This window comes from Mauremys mutica, chromosome 21 (assembly GCF_020497125.1).
Source record: "Mauremys mutica isolate MM-2020 ecotype Southern chromosome 21, ASM2049712v1, whole genome shotgun sequence".
Lineage (NCBI taxonomy): Eukaryota > Metazoa > Chordata > Testudines > Geoemydidae > Mauremys > Mauremys mutica.
The window spans coordinates 12,968,155-12,989,427 of record NC_059092.1 but is presented as its reverse complement, the minus strand read 5'-3'; the positions used below and the strand labels follow the sequence as shown (position 1 = coordinate 12,989,427).

The following is a 21,273-nucleotide window of genomic DNA, read 5'->3' as shown; positions in this document are numbered from 1 at the left end:
AAAGTTGCAAGAATGCAACAGAAAAACAATTTTTTCAAAATCTGGATAGACTCATAGATTCCAAGACCAGAAAAGCCCTTTCAGATCATCTAATCTGACCTCCGTGTAACAACAGGCCACAGAACTTCCCAAAAATTATTCCCAGAGGATAACTTTTAGAAAAAAATCCAGTCTTGATTTAAAAATTATCAATGATGGAGAATCCACCAGGACCCTTGGTAAATTGTTCCAGTGGTTAATTATTCTCATCGTCACATGTTAAGATGCTGATTTCTTTTGAAAAATCCTTCTATATTTGGCAAGGTTGATTGAGAAGTTTGGAGCTAGGAAAATGCAAGAGCAACTACAATTTTTCTTGTGGATCTTCCAATCAGGCGTCCAAACTGATCATAGTGCACATACCGTGTATATAGCACAGATCCCAAACAGTTTTCCAAACTGATAGCTGGTACAATCTATGTTGTTTGTGACACCTTGTTTGGGAAATGCTGTTTACTGACTATGTGGACAAGTTGGGATGACTATTAATGGCAGAGTAAGGCCTACTAGCATTGAATCAATTCTCATGAATGAGCAGAATATAGTCCATAGATAAAGGGCACTTCATATATTAAAGTGAGACATTAGATAAGCGATAAGAGTGATGACAAGATTAGGTGTACATGAAGCTATGCTGCCTTTATTTGGAACAATGATATCAATGCTCATAGCTAGTAGGTTAATCCCTCCCTTAATCAGAGAAACAAAAGTTAAGTACTGAAAAGTATTTAACTTCTTTAAAATATATGTAAGCCATCACAGCTCTGGAGAGGAGTAAAAAACAGACCCTGCCTACATCTTTTATTAAATGATGAAAAGACCAATAGGAAATATGGATTTCTTGTTATTGTCTGAAAGGATCCATCTCAAGCAGGCAGGTTGTGCTGGGTAATCATTTGTGTGCCTTGAGCATGCCTAGGAATTGAGAAATGCTTATCACCAGTAGTCACTTGCTGTAACTCAGTATTGACAGTTGTGCTGTATCAAACCATTAACAAGCCCAAATACAAAACAGATTGTTCAAACATATCTCAGTTTGTAATAGTGGCTTGCAATTTTATTTATAGAGTAAAAAAAAAAAAAAAAGACACCTTGGGTTGCTAGAACTGACATTTCAAGTACATTTTCTCACTGTTCAAGAATCTGGTTGCTAAGATGGGAAGTGTGACATTTCATTCCATATTCTTTATGAAAATACATCTCTACCCCAATATAACGCAACCCGATATAACACAAATTTGGATATAACGTGGTAAAGCAGTGCTCTGGGGGGGGGAGGGGCTGCGCACTCCAGTGGATCAAAGCAAGTTTGATATAACGCAGTTTCACCTATAACGTGGTAAGATTTTTTTTTGGCTCCCAAGGACAGCGTTCTATCGGGGTAGAGGTGTATGTTTATGATATGAATGACATAATTGAGATATACTTTATGCAAGATGGCTCATGTGAGACATCATTGGAAAGATTATGATTTACTGAATGAAATTATCCAATTTGTATGCCTGTATCATTTCTGTATCTGAAGTAAGGAATACTGACTATGTATCTGTATTTCAACTATACTACTTTGGGTACATCAATGGAAAAGCCAGACAGGGTTGATGGCTCATCAGCGAGGACAATGGACTATGAAAAGGCTTGGCCCTCCTGTGGACTGCTCCATACTGCCAGTGATTCATGACTGACTAGACAGTCAGGTGGTCTGGTCACCTGATACTAAACATTACCTGGGACTTCTTGTAATGTTCCACTAGAAGAGAAGGAGGGGTCAAATTTGGGAAACAAAGGATTCCCTCCTTATGTAAATCCTATTTAAGGGTGCAGAGGAAGGCAAATGGGACTCCTCCTCTCCAAGGCCTGTCTGCCCAAAAAGAAAGTCTGCTAAAGCCACCTGAAGGGAAGGCAAGGGGAGAGTCAGGTGTCCAGTCTGAAAAGGAATGTAATTGGAACTCTGAACCACAGGACCTTTGCAACCTGCCTACAACATCATTTAGGGTGAGAACTTACATTTTGTAACCTGTTTCCTAAGTATATTGAGCTTAGATTGCCTGCAGTTTTATTTGCTCAATAATCTGCTTTGTTCTGTCTGTTATCTCTTGTATTCACTTAAAATTCACCCTTTTGTAGTTAATAAAGCTAATTTCTTGTTTCTACTATAACCCAATTTATGTAATTTCTAACTGGGGGGGGGGGAAGAAGTTGTGCATATCTCCCTCCACATTGAGGAAGGGGGCGAATTTCTTAAAACCTTTAAGTTTGTACTCCTTAAAAGGAGTGGGCACCAGAGTGCTGGAGCAAGCCCTACGGCTGAATCTTTCCAGAGCCGATCTCTGTCTCCTTGTGCAGCTGGGTGTGGCCCTGCCTGTGTGCTTAGCTGGAAGAGGCTTGTGAGCCTGCCCCAGCAAAGCCAGGTAAAGGAGACCCAGGCTGGTAGAACAGGATGACTCAGCAGCACCCCAGCACATCAGGTGACCCCCCCAAGGGCCCAAATCCGTCACAGGAAGTACCAAAATAAAACAGGTTCTTGAAGGAAAAAGAAGAAATGGACACTAAAAAGTCATCATTGACACTTCACAAATGAACAGTGCTACCTTTAAGGTTTTGTAGTAAATGGTCCTGTTGATCTCCAAAGGGAATAGATTTTGTTCCTTTCCTGAAAGTGCCCAGTTCACATATCGCAGCCAGTTTCCTTTCCTTGGATCAGTTGCATCAACGCACATCCATCCCAAGTTTGGGTAATATACCTGAGAAATAGAAAAGAATGAGTTACTCATGGTAAGTAAAGGAACAACTGAATTAGCCTTAAATATAGACGCTTAAATACACAGGAATACATGTTCAATAATTCATGACAGAAAGGCATTGCTTGATAATAGAGATTTATGAGAATGGTACAAAGTAAACATTTTACTGAAATCTGCCAAACCAGATAACACCCCTCACCCCTGGGAGCTTGGAAAACAGAAATCTACAGGCACTTTCCCTGGGGTGGGGGGATGGTTATACTAAATGGCTCTTGAATATTAATGGCATATTTAATCCTAAAACACAAGGGATGAAATTCTGGCCCCGCTAAAATTAATGGCAAAACTCTCATTGACTTCAGTGGGGCCAGGAATTCACTTTAAAGTTATTTGAAGCTATTGGCTTAGGAAAAGGTCAGAAAGCATTATAAACTTGTAAGTCCTCTCAAATGCAGAGCATATTGTTTACCTCAAGTAACAGTGTCTGGCGCACTGCAGACAAAGAACTAGTAACTTGATTGAGTTGGCATATTTTGGGCTTGATTTTCAAAAGGGGCCTCTGATTTTGCACTTGCGCTTGGAGATGTATTTTACAGCACTTAACTCTCTCTCTGACTATGCTTACGGTGAGTTGCTAGGATATGTGCTATATAAGGTACCTGCAGTTCTGTGGATGCAAAAGTATGGGAAGTCAAACTGGGAAATACGACTGTTTAACTGTTCATGTGTATATTACATAACTGTGAACTCTGAAATGGCGCCACCTGGGTCAATGCTGGCAGTCAGAACAGAACTAAATGAGCCTTAAACATTCAAATGACTGATTGTGTCCTCCCAGCTGAATGTTAATCCAGTACTTTGTAGGTGCATCCCTCATGCTTGGCACTGGGATTTCTGATTAAAGTCTATGTATATCCTTACATGCTAATATAGAAATTTGTTCTTTTATATTATCAATGTTTTAGTATTTTGTTAGATTTCCCTTTCTCCAGAAGTGGAGTAGGCAAGAGAACAACGAGTAGGTACAGTGTGAGAGAGAGAGAGTGTGAGTGTGTGTAAAAAGAACCTCTTGCTCTAGGAAGAGAACTATTTTTCACTGTGAAATTAAGAGATCAAAATTAATTTGACCAAGTTGCAAAAGGGTTATATAATCATTGTGTGCATTATTATTTTGGCAATGAATTGTACATTACAATTGGACCTAATGTACTCATCTTTTCTTCCTATAATAGTTCTCAGATTCCCTGGGTGGAATACTTCAGTGCTGAATGCATCTGTGTTGTATTAATATTAGGGCTGTCAAACAATTAAACACATTAATCATGATTAGTCGCACGATGAATCATGCTGTTAAACAATAGAATGCCATTTTAAAAAAATATTTTGGATGTTTTCTACATTTTCAAATATTGATTTCAGTTACAACACAGAACACAAAGTAGACAGTGCTCACTTTATATTTATTTTTATTACAAATATTTGCACTGTAAAATACAATATAAATAGTATTTTTCAGTTCCCCCATTACAGGAACTGTAATGCAATCTCTTTATCATGAGAGTTGAACTTACAAATGTAGAACTATACACACAAAAAACTGAATTCAAAAACAAATCTTTAGAGCCTAAAGTCCACTCAGTCCTACTTCTTGTTCAGCCAATAGCTCAGACAAACAAGTTTGGTTACAATTTGCAGGAGCTAATGTTGCCTGCTTCTTGTTTACAATGTCACCTGAAAGTGAGAACAGGTATTCACATGGCACTGTGGTAGTCAGTGTCACAAGGTATTTATGTGCCAGATGTGCTAAAGATTCATATGTCTCTTCATGCTTCAACCACCATCCCAGGGGACATGCGTTCATGCTGATGAAAGGTGCTGCTCGATAACAATCCAAAGCAGAGCGGACCAATGCATGTTCATTTTCATCATCTGAGTCAGATGCCACAGGCAGAAGTCTGATTTCTTTTTGGTGGTTCAGGTTCAGTATTTTCCATATCAGAGTGTTGCTCTTTTGAGACTTCTAAAAGCATGCTTCACACCTTGTCCCTCTAAGATTTTGTACAGCACTTCAGATTCTTAAATCTTGGGTTGAGTGCTGTAGCAATTTTTAGAAATCTCACATTGGTGCCTTCTTTGCGTTTTGTCAAATCTGCTGTGAAAGCGTTCTTAAAACGAACATGGCATTCATCAGAAAACAATCTCCCTTAAATTCACTCTCCACCTTATTCCAATTTACTTTCATGTGTAGACAAATCCTAATACTTGCAATTAAAATAAATTGAATAAAATTGTACTGTTCATAATTTTTTTAAATTAAAGGTACATTGTTTTATGAAATGTAAAGTTAATGAACAAATTATTTATCAATTTGGCAAGTCTTCAAGGAATATTTTTTTAAATTATTTATTAAAGTCTATTAAATGTTAGATTACGCATTAACTTTTATTCTCCCCATTTGATGGATTGAAAAAAGTAATCACATCAGAAAAATTGGAAGTTAAAATAATTTACTTTTTATCTTGTTTCAGTGGATAAAGTACCATTTTACCATGTGAAGACGATCTTGTGAGTTTTTTATAAAATCTATCCAGCTATGGGTTTGAAATGTTTGATATTCCAAGATCCTGTATAAACTGTTTAAGTGGGTTGTAACTCCATTTAATTATCTTTAACATATCAAAGACAGCTTATAATAAAATCAGTTCACTGACAACATATAAATCCTCTTTGCTTTTAAGATAAGCTATATGCCAACCACATTTACTATTCGAATCAAAGACAGATGTCTATAAGGATATCATGGATTGTCATACATTCTTTCCAAACTACAGCAATAACCATTTTTTGAAGCTGAGACATCTTTTTTTCTTTATTTAAAATTGTTTTTCCTACCTCGATACACATAGTGGATTGTACAGTACAAGTACTGGGCTACTCACAGATATTTTGGGGGAAAGATTTACATACACATGCTACAGCTAGAAAAAAAAGAAAGGAAAAGTACAGCTAGATTCTGGAAGTTTGTTTAAACTTAGTATTTGCTTCTACTCCTTTCAATTCTATCTAGGAATTGTAATGCGTCTTTTCTCCACCCCCAAGCTCTCTTAGGCCCTGGTTTTTTGCACTGTTTAGCACAGCATAGTTCTCCCAATACTAGCAACGGTGCAAGTGCTATTGTCTACAAGGCATAGGGTCAGATGACAGTGGCAAAAATGCCTGCACCTGTGCTATACAAGGCCTATGCCACTGTGCTATTCAAAGAGCATTTTAAAATAACCCCTTTTCAAAGGCTAGAGTTGTGCTGCCTCTGGAAATGGGGCATAACTTTGTTAAAATGTTTTCCTTTTGTTAAAGCCAGGGAATGTCTAGTCTTCATTTGAATAAAACAAATGACCTGGACCCTATCTACAGCATAGACCTGCTAACCGAAACCCGCTTTTTGAAAATGGTGTTGTTTTAATGTAAACTGAATTGTTAAGAACTACTTGTTTGTCCATATATTTAGCAAAAATGATGATGTGTTATCTAGTAGTTATGTATACTGCAGCAGCACCAAAAGGTCTCAGCCATGTCAGGGCACCCTTAGGCTAAGCACTGCTCCAGTATATAAATAAGTGATAGAATATACAGTGTGTAACTGTAAAAGACATAAAAGGTCAGTCAAACAGACAGACAATGGGAGGAGGTGGGGGAAGATGTGGATGGGGTAAAAACAATAACTGGATATTTTAGCACAGACTGGGTGAAAAATTGTAAGTAATGAGCCAATCCTCTTTCTAAATTTCCAATATGGCATCTTTTCTTCAGCTTCAAAAATACTTTGGCTAGGGGGATGCTACACAGTGAAAACACATGTGGCTCACTATGAAGCTTCAATTAGTATCTTTGCAAAGCCTAAGTGATAAACCCTAAGCCAGATTTCACCCCAAGTTTTCCATCTTGCTGCATGGTGTTGCATCATTTGAATTATTTCTGATGTTAGTTTAAAAACACTTGAAGTATACATTTTTGTTCCTCCCCAATATTTTACATATCTTCATTTGAAAGTACACCTCCAAAGTTCATTAAAACAGGGACGATTTACTTAAGTTTATTAGTTCTGTGATGCCCACACCATGTTGGTTTGTAACAAACTATAAGGTTTTGATGACTGAGGGTAAAATCCCAGCAGAATCTGCCAAAAATGTCTGCACATTTGTTAGTCTTCTCGTTATACCACAGAGAGAAAAACAGTGACCACTATCCTTGTTCAGATTTCACCAGCTGATTTCTAGGATTGTGCTTGTAAGTGCACCAAATCCTTACATCTGTGTAAGTAAACTCTTCCACAGATCAGTCTGTGTAGTTAAAATGGAAGAGCAGCGCAATGTAACATTGTTAGGGAGTGCAATCCCAGTATGGAAGACCTAGCAGATACGGAGTGCAGGGCCAAACATAACTAGATTACTTATTATTTCAACCAGTACTGACGTTCTTTTAAGTCTTGTCCACAGTGGGCAAGGAAACAGCATTTGCAACTCTCTAGGATACTGTGACTAAACAGAATTCTTGTTGGACAGGATCTAGATGGCTTGGCACAACATGCCTCAAATTCTGGGCTAATCAGCAGACAGCAGTTCTTCCATGGGTTTTCTAATAATGCCACTTTTGGCTGCCTTCTCCTCCAAGAAAGGAAAACATCTACAATCTTTCTTCAGCACACAGACACAGAGCTGATTCAGAAATGCCCACTTTGCCTCAAGTTCTGCTAATTATTAACTAGATGGAGATAATGACTTCAAGGGTCTCCCCCTTTCTCCAGACGACTTCAGTTTGAAAAGCCTGAGTGTTCTTTTTGTTAGCTTTGCTATTTTGTTTTGTTTTTGGAAAGGGCGGCAATGGTCAACCTTTCTTAAAGATCCACTGCTGAGCAGCACCCTCTTTCACCATTTACCTTGTTCCAGTTAAGATGCTAGAATGGTTTATAGATGTGAGAGAGTTGGTAAATACACGTATGGGAGCTAAGTGCTGCAGACTACAAATCTTTTCAATCTACATTTTTCAATTGCTAAACTAGTACTAAAGCAAACTGTAACTGTTTTAAAGTCTGACCCTGGACCCCTTTCATTACCTGCATTGCAAAGTAGATCACTTTTTTACAAGTAGTTCAGAAAGGTCAAATAAATACAAGATGTAATTGTCAAATAGAATTGGTAATTTACTTGGTGTAAGAGGTTTTTCCTGTACGAACTTTCACTACGTGATCGAGAGAGAAAATGTGCAGCTGAGGTAAATAATTTACCTGACTGATTTCATCTTATTAACTGTACTTGTACTAGATCTAAGTCTGAGATACATGGGAGTGTAGTATCCTCTTGTAATGTCTAGAGGCACTTGATGGCTTATCAGGCATTCTACTTGAATTATTTTGATTCCTACTGGCTGTTAGTTTGCTTATATGGGAAATTACCATTCAAGGTCCATTTCTGTGCCAAGGATCAACAACTAGCTTGATGTGTGTGTGTGCGCATGTGTACACACAGTGCTTCATAGTTTGTTTTATTTTATTAGGCAGGTGGCCAACTGGGATTACTGATATCATTAAAATCTGTTTCTCGAAATCTGTAAAATGTGCACATAGCAAGTCTATTAAATAATGTGTTACTATCAGTGTTATCCATCCTTCTCCCAACTCTTTCAGTCTGTTTGTAACACCCACTCGTTGCACAGTCTAAACAGTTTATAAACTCTTTAGGACGGTATAATGAACTGTCCCTTACTCGTTCCCTCTACAGCAGTCTTAACTCTGTCTTCTTGCCAAAATGAAACTCAGACTTGAATAGTTATGAACTACTTGAAAAATGAACAAACCAAAGTGTCCTCTAAAATAATTTTAACATGTAAGAATGTTATAGCAAATAAAATGGCTTTTAATGGAGCTACAGTGCCTATCTGGTAATTTCCCACCACTAAGTTTCCTACAGAAGGTATTCATGTTATAGATTTACTTCTTACCTTGAGACTCTGGGGAAGATTACAGGATTTCCATATTGTATTTTAATGCTTTGTACAGTCACCAAATTAGCCTTCTAATTTAAAAACACAAATGAACTGAAAAAATCTCTTTTCAGAGCCTAAGTTTACTTTTAGCATGGATTTCTATTCATTGTTTAATAAATTCTCAGTATTACTATTGAGAGATTACAGCTGCATATTGTACTTAAAAATTGCTGTTCCTACTTTCAAGTTTGCCCACTAGTCTAAAATTTCAAGGTAGCTTTTCTCCAAAATTGTATACTTTTAATGCCGCCCATGGACCCATCCACACCTGTCAATGATCTTATTACTTCCTACTATCTATTAATAGATCTATTACAAGTCCCTAAATTATCGCCTTCAGGAAGACAGAGGGATTTGAAGTGAAGATAGCTTGTAGTCAGATTTACCCAAAATGGTGAAACAAACAGGCACAGAAATGTGCTCTCTAAATATTCTGTACACTGTTACAGTATCTTCAAATGAAATATGATTTAAAATTATTTAGAATTCTCTAAATTCCTCTATATCCTGTTGTACAAATATCTGAGTTCTTCTGAAGGTACTATGTGATACATCACATCAGGGGTCAGCAACCTTTCAAAAGTGGTGTGCCGAGTCTTCATTTATTCACTCTAATTTAAGGTTGTGTGTGCCGGTAATACATTTTAACATTTTTAGAAGGTCTCTTTCTATAAGTCTATAATATATAACTAAACTATTATTGTATGTAAAGTAAATAAGGTTTTTAAAATGTATAAGAAACTTCATTTAAAATTAATTTAAAATGCAGAGCTTCCCCCTCCCCACCCCCACCGGTGACCAGCACCCAGGCAGTGAGAGTGCCATTGAAAATCAGCTCACGTGCCGCCTTCGGCACGCGTGGCAAAGGTTGCCTACCCCTGCATTATATGAAGACAGCCACACACGTGAGGTCTGTGTTTTAAGTTACATAAATGATAGTGCTCAAATTAATTCCTTTTTGTACAATTATAAACATTATTTCTCATTACCAGGGGATGTTGTGAAGGCACAAACTAACAGGATTCGAAAACGAAATCCTTAGATAAGTTCATGGAGAATAGGTACATCAATGGCTGTTGGCCAAGATGGTTAGGGACACAACCTCATACTCTTGATGTCCCTTAACCTATGACTGCCAAGGTAGGACTGCACAACAGGGGATGGATCACTCAATAACTGCCCTGTTCTGTTCATTCCCTCTGAAATATCTGGCATTAGCCACTGTTAGAAGACAGGATACTGGGCTAGATGGACCATTGATCTGACCCAGTATATGTCCATTCTTATAGTGTAAATTGCTACTCAGACTAATGGTCTGTAAAGCAGTCTACGGTGTTTTTATCCATAGGTATTCTTCTATAACACAGCATTTGTGCACCAGTATAATTTATTATCAAAGAAACAGATAGACAGTTTAAATATATTGAATCAAGGTATTCTGATTTTTACAAGACTGGAATATTTTGTGATATTCTTCCTACAGGCTGTGAGACTATGCTTGATTTCACTATTTATTTTTGACAAAAAAACAAGCTGTTCTGCCATTCTAAAACAGATTTCACATTTACAAATATTAGAATAAATAGAGCAGCAAAAAAAACCAACAACGTAATACTACAGTATCATTTTAGCTGCGTATACTGCATCTACTTGGAGAAAAGTGTTAAATGTCAAATGTACATTTAAAAAATAATACTAATTGGTCTAAAATTATAATAGGGTCTTGTAGTTATGCTATTTTATTTACAGTGACAACCCCTTCCTCCTTTTTATGCATGTATATGATTTCAAAACAAGTCTGATCATACTGTTTTGACAAATGTCAAATGGTTTTATTTGCTGTCACAAGACCTTGTCTACATTGGCAATTTCTGGGAAATCTCCCACCACTATGGTTCCAACAATCATAGCAATGGTGGGAGCATTGATTTAGTTGATCTAGATCTGTTCTGAGTAGAGCTAGACAAGGTGATGGTGAACACTAGACAAGCGCTCCCACTCCTGCCAACACCAGTGGAGCTGCACAGATGGTACTTCAGTAGTTGAGTTTTTCTGAAAATTGCAAGTAAAGATGTAGCCTTACCATACATGTTGTATGCTGTAAGAGAAAAATCATGTGAGGTGCCGAAAAATCATGTGAGGTGCCAAACCCTCCTGAGAGATGCCAAGCTCCTTTCACTTCCACTGACTTCAGTGGGAAGTGCAGTACTTCATCAAGAAGTGCAGTACCTTGCAGGATGAAGCCATCTGAAGCCAAGCCTGATCAGCAACAGACCATTTTGCAAGAAGTTGAGGCCCAGTAGTAGTACTCAAAATACTTCATTTTGCTTTACAAAACATCTACTTAATATTTTATCAATGACAATGGCAGGGTTTTAGCTGTGTAATTCAAAACAATTGCAGTCTGATCTGTAGTTTCAACAAAGCATATTTTCTGAAAAGGAAATAGTTCTGATTTAAATAATCATACACAATGATCAATAGCAATAATGTCTGAAAAAAATTAAATGTCAAATAGAAAATAATCACTTAACTATACCTGGCTACTTCCTTTACCAGCTGTTTCTTACCTCCCACATGAATACATTGTTCTTAACTTGGGATCTTTTTTTCTTGTCACCAACAAATGGTCCGAATTTTTTGCCTTTTAAAATTGACTTTGTTGCCCAGACACCTGCAGAGTTAAATCAGTAACTGTAATTAGTCTACTTTATTTCTGACAAATAGCTTTCTTAAACATTTCAAAAAATTATCAAATACATGCCAATTAACTTCAGGGATCATTTACAGTATCAGAACAGAAAAGAAATAAAAATGTACTCAGTCAACTTACAAAGCCAACTCCGAGCCCAGAAAAGAAACTTACCCATGAAAGACTTGAGTAAATTTATAGACCTAACATGAATAAACTCCAGGTTCGCTTGGAATTCCTTTGGTTCAGCAAATTCCAGACCAGTTTCCTTACTCACAAATGAGAGCAGTGTCTCTACTAATCAGAGTTCAAACCTGGAGACTACTAGCTGGAATGTCCTAACTGATCAACTGTTGAGATGGTGAAGAGGAAAAGAGGTGGTCTTCTGAAGGAAATGAAGCAAACGAGGCAATATTCTGACACACACCCCAGCATGCTATTATCTCTATCTCATTAAAGCAAGAGAATTTGTAACATAAGCAGAATTGCAGAATCTATTTCAGAAGGATGAAAAATGGTATTTATCTAAAAAAAATTTTGTTCTGAATCCTTCGTATCACGTCACCAGATAAAAGCATTGAATCCCCATACTGCTGTATGCAAGATTTTATGGTAAGTTTCTCTAAAGCTACACAAACTGCTTGTCAAACCATTTTCTGCACTGTTTCAGTTAAGCACACTATTCAGCTGATGGTATACAGACAGCCCGCACACCCAAGCAACAACCTCCACTGTGTCAGACCAGTTCAGAATAAAAACCAAATGCTATTTGTGTTGTAGATACGAAGTAAAATTCTGCATACAAATATACCACTGAAAAACTAAAGCAACTACACTGACCTCAGTGGAGTGAACTTTGGAATTACACTACAGTAATTTATCCCAGGTTTTTAAATGTACAACTGACAAAAGGGAAAGGAAGAGAACTCTCTACTCAGTACCATACACTGAACTCAGGCATTTCCCCATCTTATCTTGTATCCATTATCCCAGTCTTTATACAGTACGGTAAAGGTGACCACTCCAATCCGTCTGTTTATCTGATCATATTCACAATACCTTTCTACAGAGGTTCTCAACCTTTTTCTTTCTGATCCCTCTCCTCCCCCCCACCAACCCCAACATGCTATAAAACCTCCATGGCCCACCTGTGCCACAATAACTCGTTTTCTGCATATAAAAGCCAGTTCCAGCATTCGGGTAGCAAGCAGGGCAATTACCTGGGGCCCTGTGCCACAGGGGTCCCCACGAAGCTACATTGCTCAGGCTTCAGCTTCAGCCCTGGGTGGCAGGGCTCAGGGACTGGAGCTTCAGCTTTCTGCCCTGGGCCCCAGTGAGTCCAATACTGGCCCTGCTTGGAGGCCCCCCTGAAACCTGCGCTAGGGGGACCCCGAACCCCTGGTTGAGAACTGCTGCCTTTCTATATTATCTTGGTGTCTTTTTTTTAAGATAGTTAGTAAAGACCCATATGCCAGCTACTATGTAGGGTTGTTTAACTTGTGTCTTCAAATAACTTTCTAAGTTGTTCTTTAACTTCTAGGAAAAACGCATTTTCACCTGTTTTACATACAATAATGGAAGAAAGGCAAATAAAATGCATACAGAAGTTTTTAGGTGGTATTTAATAGTAAGAGAAAATTTAATTAAGATTTGTTCAAAATCTACATGTTTGGCCCTTAAATTATTATTCACACACCTTAACAGAATTTTGATCATTTCAAAACATCTTACTCTGAAAAGCTGTCAAATTATAAGAAAATTAATTATATATGGACACACAAAACTGATGTCTTCCAAGCAACCTTAATTCTTAAAACTATCCATCCTTCACTAGAATTAAAAGATAAGCTCCGTGCTCAGACAATTAACCTTTGGTAGGTACATAACTGTTGGTCTACAAAGATAAAACATTTTGATTTCATTGACAATTTGATACTTGCTTTAAAAATACTTTTACCAAACTTTTCATTTCAGTATAACACTTATATAGTGTTATAACCTTCATAACCAAAGGAAGTTTCTAAGTTTCCCCCCTACATCTGACTTAACTCAAGGCATGACATTTCTAATTAGACCTTGTTTATATTTTCAGCAATGTATTTCCTTGCCTCAGATTGGAGAAGCAAGAGTCTTCAAAATTGATTCTAATATTTTTCCATTAGCAGGTTATCATAAGTCCTTGCATACTTTAAAGATCAACAGGTCACTTAATCAGTCCAAGGTATTATTTATTATTTGTACTGTTGTAGCACTGTGTAGCCTCTATTAGGATCAGGGTCCTACTGGAAGGCATTGTCCCTGATCCAAACAACTTACAATCTAATTGGTACTGAAGTCTTTAGTTTCCAATTACATTTCAAATTCTATCTCAAGCTGCTAGCTTTCTGCACAAATTCCCTACCCTATAGATAGAACAAGCTCCATCAAAGCTCATAATGGAAACTTCACCTCTTCAAAAGGCATTAGTGAAGTTGCATGGTGAAGTATTTCTGCTATCAAATTTGCCCTCTCTCAAAACACTTCTCCATTGTACTCTACCAGCTGCTGAATATCCAGGGAGACTGCATTTTTTATGCCATATCATGGAAAATATCTGCAGCAAGGACGTCAGTCTTGTGTGGTATTTTCCAGGTCTGCAGTGAATCCTCCCTTGTAGGCTGAAGTCAAAGAGCTGTATAGTGATCATCAGAGAGCAAGATGGGGGTTTGGATGGAACACCAAGATGACTACACAGTACTAGCAGCAAAAAATTAAGCTGTGGAGGTAAACGAGCAGTGAGTGAAGGTGATTCAGCCTAGTGATGTAACAGTATTCCTTAATAAAGCCAAGATGCAAAAAGATCAAATTTAACTCCGATTCACGTTCTGATGTTCATTCAGTGCAGACAAGCATGGTCTGTTGAAGAAGTGCAGTGACGGATCATTCTCACAGAGACCTTGCTAGCCAGTCCACTGTGGATCATTCGTCATAAGTTCAACAGAAGTTTGCCTTTACTCTCCATCTGGGAATCAAGTTGTCACAATAAAAAAGTGAAAAACTTATCTGAGTTACTATGTACAAATCAGTGGTACAAGTAGAAGGTGTCCAATAGGGCGACTGTGGAGAAGGACTCACAAGCAACAGAGAGGAAAATCATAACTCTAGATTGTGAAGAATTTACCAGTGCAAGTTTAACTGGTGGAACACTAGATACCTATTAAACGTCATTTCTGATCTGATAAAAATGCATGATGCAGGAGAACAAGAAAGCATAAAAAAAGCTTTTTCTACTACAAACACAATCTCATTGCTATACAATTGCAATCTTTGTCCTTTAACAAGCATTTTCATAATTCACACTTTGTTTTATTTTAACTTCCTACCCCATTTTAATTTCCTTCCTGTTTGTTTTTCTTTGAGGAATGGGACTGCACATTTCTTTATTACTTTAATGCTTCACTTTCCATAGCTGCCAGAATGTGATATTTTTGTCTTCTAATTTCTCCATTATCTTTTCACAGTTACAGCACTTACCAAGCCGTGTCTTGTCAACAGCAGATGGGAAAAGCCTCACTTCCTCAGGAAGTCCTTTAAGCACATGTTCAGGTACATCAGCCAAGGTCTCCGCTGCTCCTGCAGATTCAGTTGTGTTCTACAAGTCAAAAAACAGAAGGGCCATGACCATGATGAAAGAAAAACATTTTAGCACAACAGATGATCAACCCATACAAGATAGAAAAACTGGTGACAAAACGAAAGTGAAAATTTAAATTTGGCATTTCAACTAGGGATTCAATATTGCAAGTGTCTTCCACATGAAGGCATTGCAGGGTCTTTGGTACTCCCATCACACTTGTTTATACTTTTGTAGAGAGTTCTAAAATCATGTTAAATCTCCTAGTGAGAAATGTACTGAATTGTTCCTTTGGAAATCTTTCTGCTTTTTTTCCAGCTATTCTATGCTCATGTTTGATATTGACAAGTTGATGCATGTATTTTGTCTGTGGTCACTATTTGGCAAACAAATGCAACTTAGGTTTGTTTATACCCCAAAGGCCATTTGCCACTTACTTCAGCCTTGTGTTTTATTTAAAATTCAGAATTTCCATCTCGGAAATATTTAATCTCATATGTGCCTGAACTTGGTATACGTAACAGTGTTGGTATGGGTTACCTGATCGCCATTAACAATAGCTATAATAGTAATATTAAAGGCAAAAAGTGGAACAAAAACAAAGGTTGTGCTCTTTCTATGCCTTTGAAAAAAAATATTTCTTCCATTATTCAATTTACCTAAATCAACTCATTTTTCAAGTGTTTTTCATTCTTGTTCAGCTAATGTTTTGAAAACTGTGCAAATTTATATATTAATCAAATAAAACTGGTCTACAGAGCAGAATTATAAATCAATCTTAAACAAGAACATTACACAAGCATTCCACACATTAGAAACAAAATATTTTAAGTAGGATCCGAAATCCATAGTTAGGCACAGATGCACACAAGTTTGACTATTTGGTCAAGATTCTGGAGTCCAGCTACTTATACAGCCCCTCTGAATACCTCTTTCTCGCTGAAGGAAAATAAATATAAGAAGGTAACAACTGAAGTCTAGAGCAGAACTGAGACCTGAACCCATATCTCCTAAGTCACAGTCCTCTGTTTTAGCCACAAGACCATCCTGCCTCCTTAACAAAAGGTTTACCAAAAAGCTTAGTTTTCAGTGTTCTTAAGAACATTCAGTTCAGTATAACATTCCCGTCTCAATTCCTAGTGGGTCAATCAAATTGTTATGAAGAGATCTCAGAACTGTAGGTAAGTTTGCATATCCTGCATGTTGCAATGCCTAGGCATAAGCAGGCAAAGTTACTTTTGCTATGGCTAGACTCAGTTCTTAATTCCCCCCACTTTTCAAAGCTGTGGACACGTAAAAGGGGTACATAAAAGCCCCAATCCTGCAAGTGACTTTAATGGGACTCTGTACAAGCACTGGAGTCCACCTGCACTCCATCAACAGCAGGATCATATCATGATGAATAAATTTGTTTAAAAAAAAAAGTTAATATAAACATTGGCATATGAAGAGGTTTAGTGCCCGTAGACTATTATCATTATGAAATTTAAAATTTCTACAGCTTCCTGTTGAGGTGCTAGAGCTGTTCTAAATCTGCTAAACAACTGTTTGATTAAAAACAGTGTAATTATTTCCACACTCTGCAAACTGGATAATGGCTGCACAACTTTTGCTCTAGTTTTAAAAAAAATCCCAAGCAAATATCATCCCATGGGTAATGTTCTGAGAAAGTTTTAAGTCACTGAAATAGACAGTTTAGTGGGAAAATGCATACAGAACTTTATTTATAGGAAGTGCTACAAATATGCATTCAGAACTTAACTACTCTAAATATTAGCAGTAAGAAAAGGAAGCTTTTTTTCCCCAAAGGTGTCTGGCTTGTCCTACAGCTACTAGCCAAGACGTACATAAACAAAAAGATTCATGCCCCAAGCCAGAGAATAGAAAGGTCAGTAAATGTTGACCCAGTGGCCTCTCCTCCTTCACTGAGTATATGACAGACACTAAACAGGTTTTAAAAAGAAGAAATTGGGTTTTAGTAGTGAAGTGCATTTTTTAAATAGTTGACCCTTGCCCAAAGAAGCTAATTGAGTAAGGCAAGCAAGTGCATGTTGAGATTTACTCTTCAGCTGCAGCATGTTTTAAGTTTAATATGACTGTTTTGACTATAAAACTTAACTTGGTAGTTCAATATTTTTATTTTGAGCTCTGAATATTTGAAGAAAGTTGACAAAGGAGTCATGTTAGACTGTGAGCTCTTCAGGGAAGGCACTGTTTTCATCTGTACAAGTGATACAGCACAACCTTGTAGTCAGCAAAGATAACTATGAAAGCTGGTCAGCTGCTGTGCTAAGTACATTCATTCAAATTAGTATCAGCAATACAGCCCAAACAGTTGTATATTATAAAGCAACATTGATGGAGAAGATACTTTACCTGTTAGGTACCCAAAAGACAATATAAACCTGAGAAAGCCACTGGACTGGAGGTACTATGCCCACTTGGACTCCATATTAAAATATTCAGTCACCACTAAATTAACCATTTATTTACATTAACTATTCTCAAAGCACTGCTGAAACCCCACTTCTTAAGCTATCTTGTTTGCCTTAAAAAAAAAATTGAAATCTATGCTATTAAGAAGTGAAGAGCAGCTGATATACTTCTCCCTTAACTTACGTCTGTTGATTTGACTCTTACGGCCTAGCACTGTGGTGATTTTAGAGAAAAATGAATCCAGATGAAATAAATTTGTGGAGAATTAGGAACACATCTACTCAATTACGATCCACAATATGTAGGGCCCTACCAAATTCACGGCCATGAAAAATGTGTCATGGACTTTGAAAATCTGGTCTTTTGGGTGCTTTTTACTCTATACTACACAGATATCAAGGGGGAGACTAGCATTTCTCAAATTAAGGGGCCTGACCCAAAAGGGAGTTGCGGGGGGGCAGGGTCGCAAGGTTATTTGGGGGGGGGCGCACGGTATTGCCACCCTTACTTCTGCACTTCAAAGCTCGGCGGGCAGAGAGCAGCAGCTGTTGGCCGGCTCTGAAGGCAGCGCCCTGCCAGCAGCAACAAGAGTGGCAATACCATTTTATGCCACAATTATACTTCTACGCTGCTGCCTTCAGAGCTGGGTGGCCGGAGAGTGGCGGCTGCTGACTGAGGGCTCAGCTCTGCAGGGAGGAGCACAGAAGTAAGGTGGCAATACCATACCATGCCATCCTTCCTTCTGCGCTGCTGGTGGCGCCAGCTCTGCCTTCAGAGCTGGGCTCCTGGACAGCAGCCACCAGCTGCCCAACTCTGAAGGCAGCGCTACTACAGCAGCAGCGCAGAAGTTAGGGTAGCAGTACCACAACCCTCCCTACAATAACCTTGTGACCCCCCTCCGAACTCCTTTTTGGGTCAGGACTCCTACAATTACAACACTGTGAAATTTCAGATTTAAATAGCTGAATCATGAAATTTATGATTCTTAAAATTCTATGAAATTGAACAAAATGGACCGTGAATTGGATAGGGCTGTAACAATAAGCTGGCTTCAGCTGAAGTTAGTAAAGTAATTTTCCTCAACAGGAGAGTAGTTTTACACAGGATAGCTGGGTCTGCCTCAAATGTCTGGCTTGTAATTCATCTATCTTCATCGTAAATTGACAGTGTACGTGAAAAAAATGGCTAAAAAAACCATCCTATTTTACTTTTGTTTACAGATTTATAAAATAGCTTTCATACCTGTACAAACAGCTTTTCATACCTAAGACTTAAGTTTAGGATATAATGAGTCAAAAGATACCAAGAGATGGTAATGATATTGTGTTGAAGAAGGTGTCACAAGTTGGCTGGGCTATGCTATCTACTAGATAAATATTTACTATTTATATTGTGGTAACAGCCACATAATGGGGTAAGTGCTTTCCAACCACACCGTTGCTCTGGTCCAAAAGAGTTTAAAAATGAAAGACAGGACATAAGAAGAGAGACAGAAAAAGAGATGCAACATGCAAGTAGAGTGATTAGAGTAATGATTAGCCTACTTATTTGTATTACAGTAGCACCCAGAAACCCCAAATAGATAAAAACCCCGCTATGGTAGATGCAGATTTTTTAAGAGACATTACATTGAAATCTATTCAATTTAAAACAAAACAAACAAACAAAAACAAATAATAAGTAGTTTCAGGTACCACACCATACCCTGAGTCTCCCTGTAAATTTTTGCAATCATATTTCTTGATTTTACAAGTTTTTCTTTTCTGTTGTGTGGAAAACAAATGCAAACAGCAGGAAGTCATTTATACAGGACAAACAGTGAAACTGACTACGAAGAAAGTGCTGTGAAGTGCACAGAGTAAATTGAAAAGTAGTGGAAAATGTTTCTTTCATTTATTGTAATCATTGGTGCTACTCGTCTCAATACAGTAGAACCTGAGAGTTACGAACACCTAGGGAATGGGGGTTTTGTAACTGGGAACAAAATGTTATGGCTGTTCTTTCAAAAGTTTACAACTAAACATTGGCTTAATACGCTTTGAAACTTTACTATGCAGAAGAAAAATGCTGCTTTCCCTTTATTTTTTTAATAGCTTATGTTTAACACGGTACTGTACTGTATTTGCCTTTTTTTCCCCTCCTGTCTCTGCTGCTGCCTGATTGCATACTTCCTGTTCCAAATGAGGTATGTGGTTGATTGATCAGTTTGCAACTCTGGTGTTTAACTCTGAGGTTCTACTGTAGTAACTAAAAAAATTCAGAATAAGGTGATTTTTTAAGTTGATGGTGTCTCTTTATGGACACTTCACAGAAGGCACTACAGATTGCTTCTTTCTCCATATGCCTTTCCCTGCCAGTCCATACCATTTTGCTCCAAGCACGATGTAGGCTGCACAATTCAACTTGATAAAAGAGATTGGGAAGGTTCACTTTGAATTCTGCAAAATACAATTATTTGGACCAGCAAGGCAACAAATGAAAGGCAGGCTTTCATTCAGGAAATTTACAAAAGCCAAAACACACAGCACCCCCTGCAGGAGTGCTGGGCAGATTACTGGAACAATTCCTATCTACAACAAACCTTGTAGCTCCAAAAATTAGCATGAAAACAAATGTATTTTAGTGCTAGGTTTGCTTCTCAGTTACCTACTTTGCTACAAAAACATCATAAATTGCTGTTAATTTGTTTAAATGTCACAAAATAAAAATGTTTCTAATATTCTGAATTTGAATCATGAACATTCTAAAGTCAGAATTCTGCAATAGCCACATATAGTTAACAAGTAAAAATAATCATTTGGTCAGACAGTATTAAGGGGAAAAGTTAGGTTCTAAAAGGTTAATAAATTATTAGATATTTTAATAAATGGCTAATCAATTATTTTAAACTGTTTAGAAGTAACCTGTTGGGCTTCTTATCAATTATAACATCTTCTGTTGTGCTCATCATTTGTACTACACATCTGTAACATGCTTACAACATAGATTAATATGTTAACTTTTTATAAGCTATTTATGAATGTACCCTTCATTTCAGAGTTACTGAGCATGCACAACTCCCACTGAAGTCATTGTTCTTTAACAGAACTGCATTAGGTAGGAGCTGAAGATGTTTAGGTAACTGAAAATCTGTTAATACAGAAGCTTCCCCGACTTACGCAAGCATTCCGTTCCAGAATGCCTTGCGTAAGTTGAATTTTGCATAAGTCTGGAACGCATCTCTGACAATTACACGCACACACAAAAAAAAAAGGCTTACGGAACTTTTTCCATAAGTGCAGATTTCCGTAAGTCGGGTTTGTGTAACCCAGGGAGCGTCTGTATCAATTTTTTGGCATCCAAGTTTGATGCCAACTTGTCCTAGGCCACAGAAAAAGGCAGTAGCAAAGATGGAAATAAATCTAAATATCTACGAAAGGTATCAAAATATTAACCAAAAACAAGGGGACTGCACAACTGGTCTGGGTAACCCTGTTCTACTTTGAAATCCTCCTTGCTTCTACACAGGAGACAAAGCAGAGGGACGCTGACAATGCTCACATGCATACCAATACTCAAAAGGTTCTTCCAGTGCACAGCATTTTTCTTAGCAAAGAAAAGGTAAATGTTTGAGGGAAAAAATTATGGGCACATTTGTGTATGCACCAAATTCAGTGGTGTGTCTTCAAGCCAAAACTGATAAAGATACCCTCCTGCCCCCAACCTCCAGT

At 37.7% G+C, this 21,273-nt stretch overlaps 1 protein-coding gene across 12 annotated transcripts in view; it reads right to left on the bottom strand.

Moving 5' to 3' along the window:
* The window catches only part of PRDM2 (PR/SET domain 2), a 129,961-nt gene that overhangs the window by 75,130 nt on the left and 33,558 nt on the right, over positions 1-21,273 (bottom strand). For all 12 annotated transcript variants that reach the window (XM_044995928.1, XM_044995923.1, XM_044995930.1 and 9 more), the window contains 3 exons: positions 15,028-15,145; positions 11,393-11,496; positions 2,631-2,783 (listed from right to left, as the gene is read on the bottom strand). In XM_044995928.1, coding sequence (XP_044851863.1) covers positions 2,631-2,783; positions 11,393-11,496; positions 15,028-15,145 — 375 coding nt within the window. The remainder of the gene's footprint in view (positions 1-2,630; positions 2,784-11,392; positions 11,497-15,027; positions 15,146-21,273) is intronic.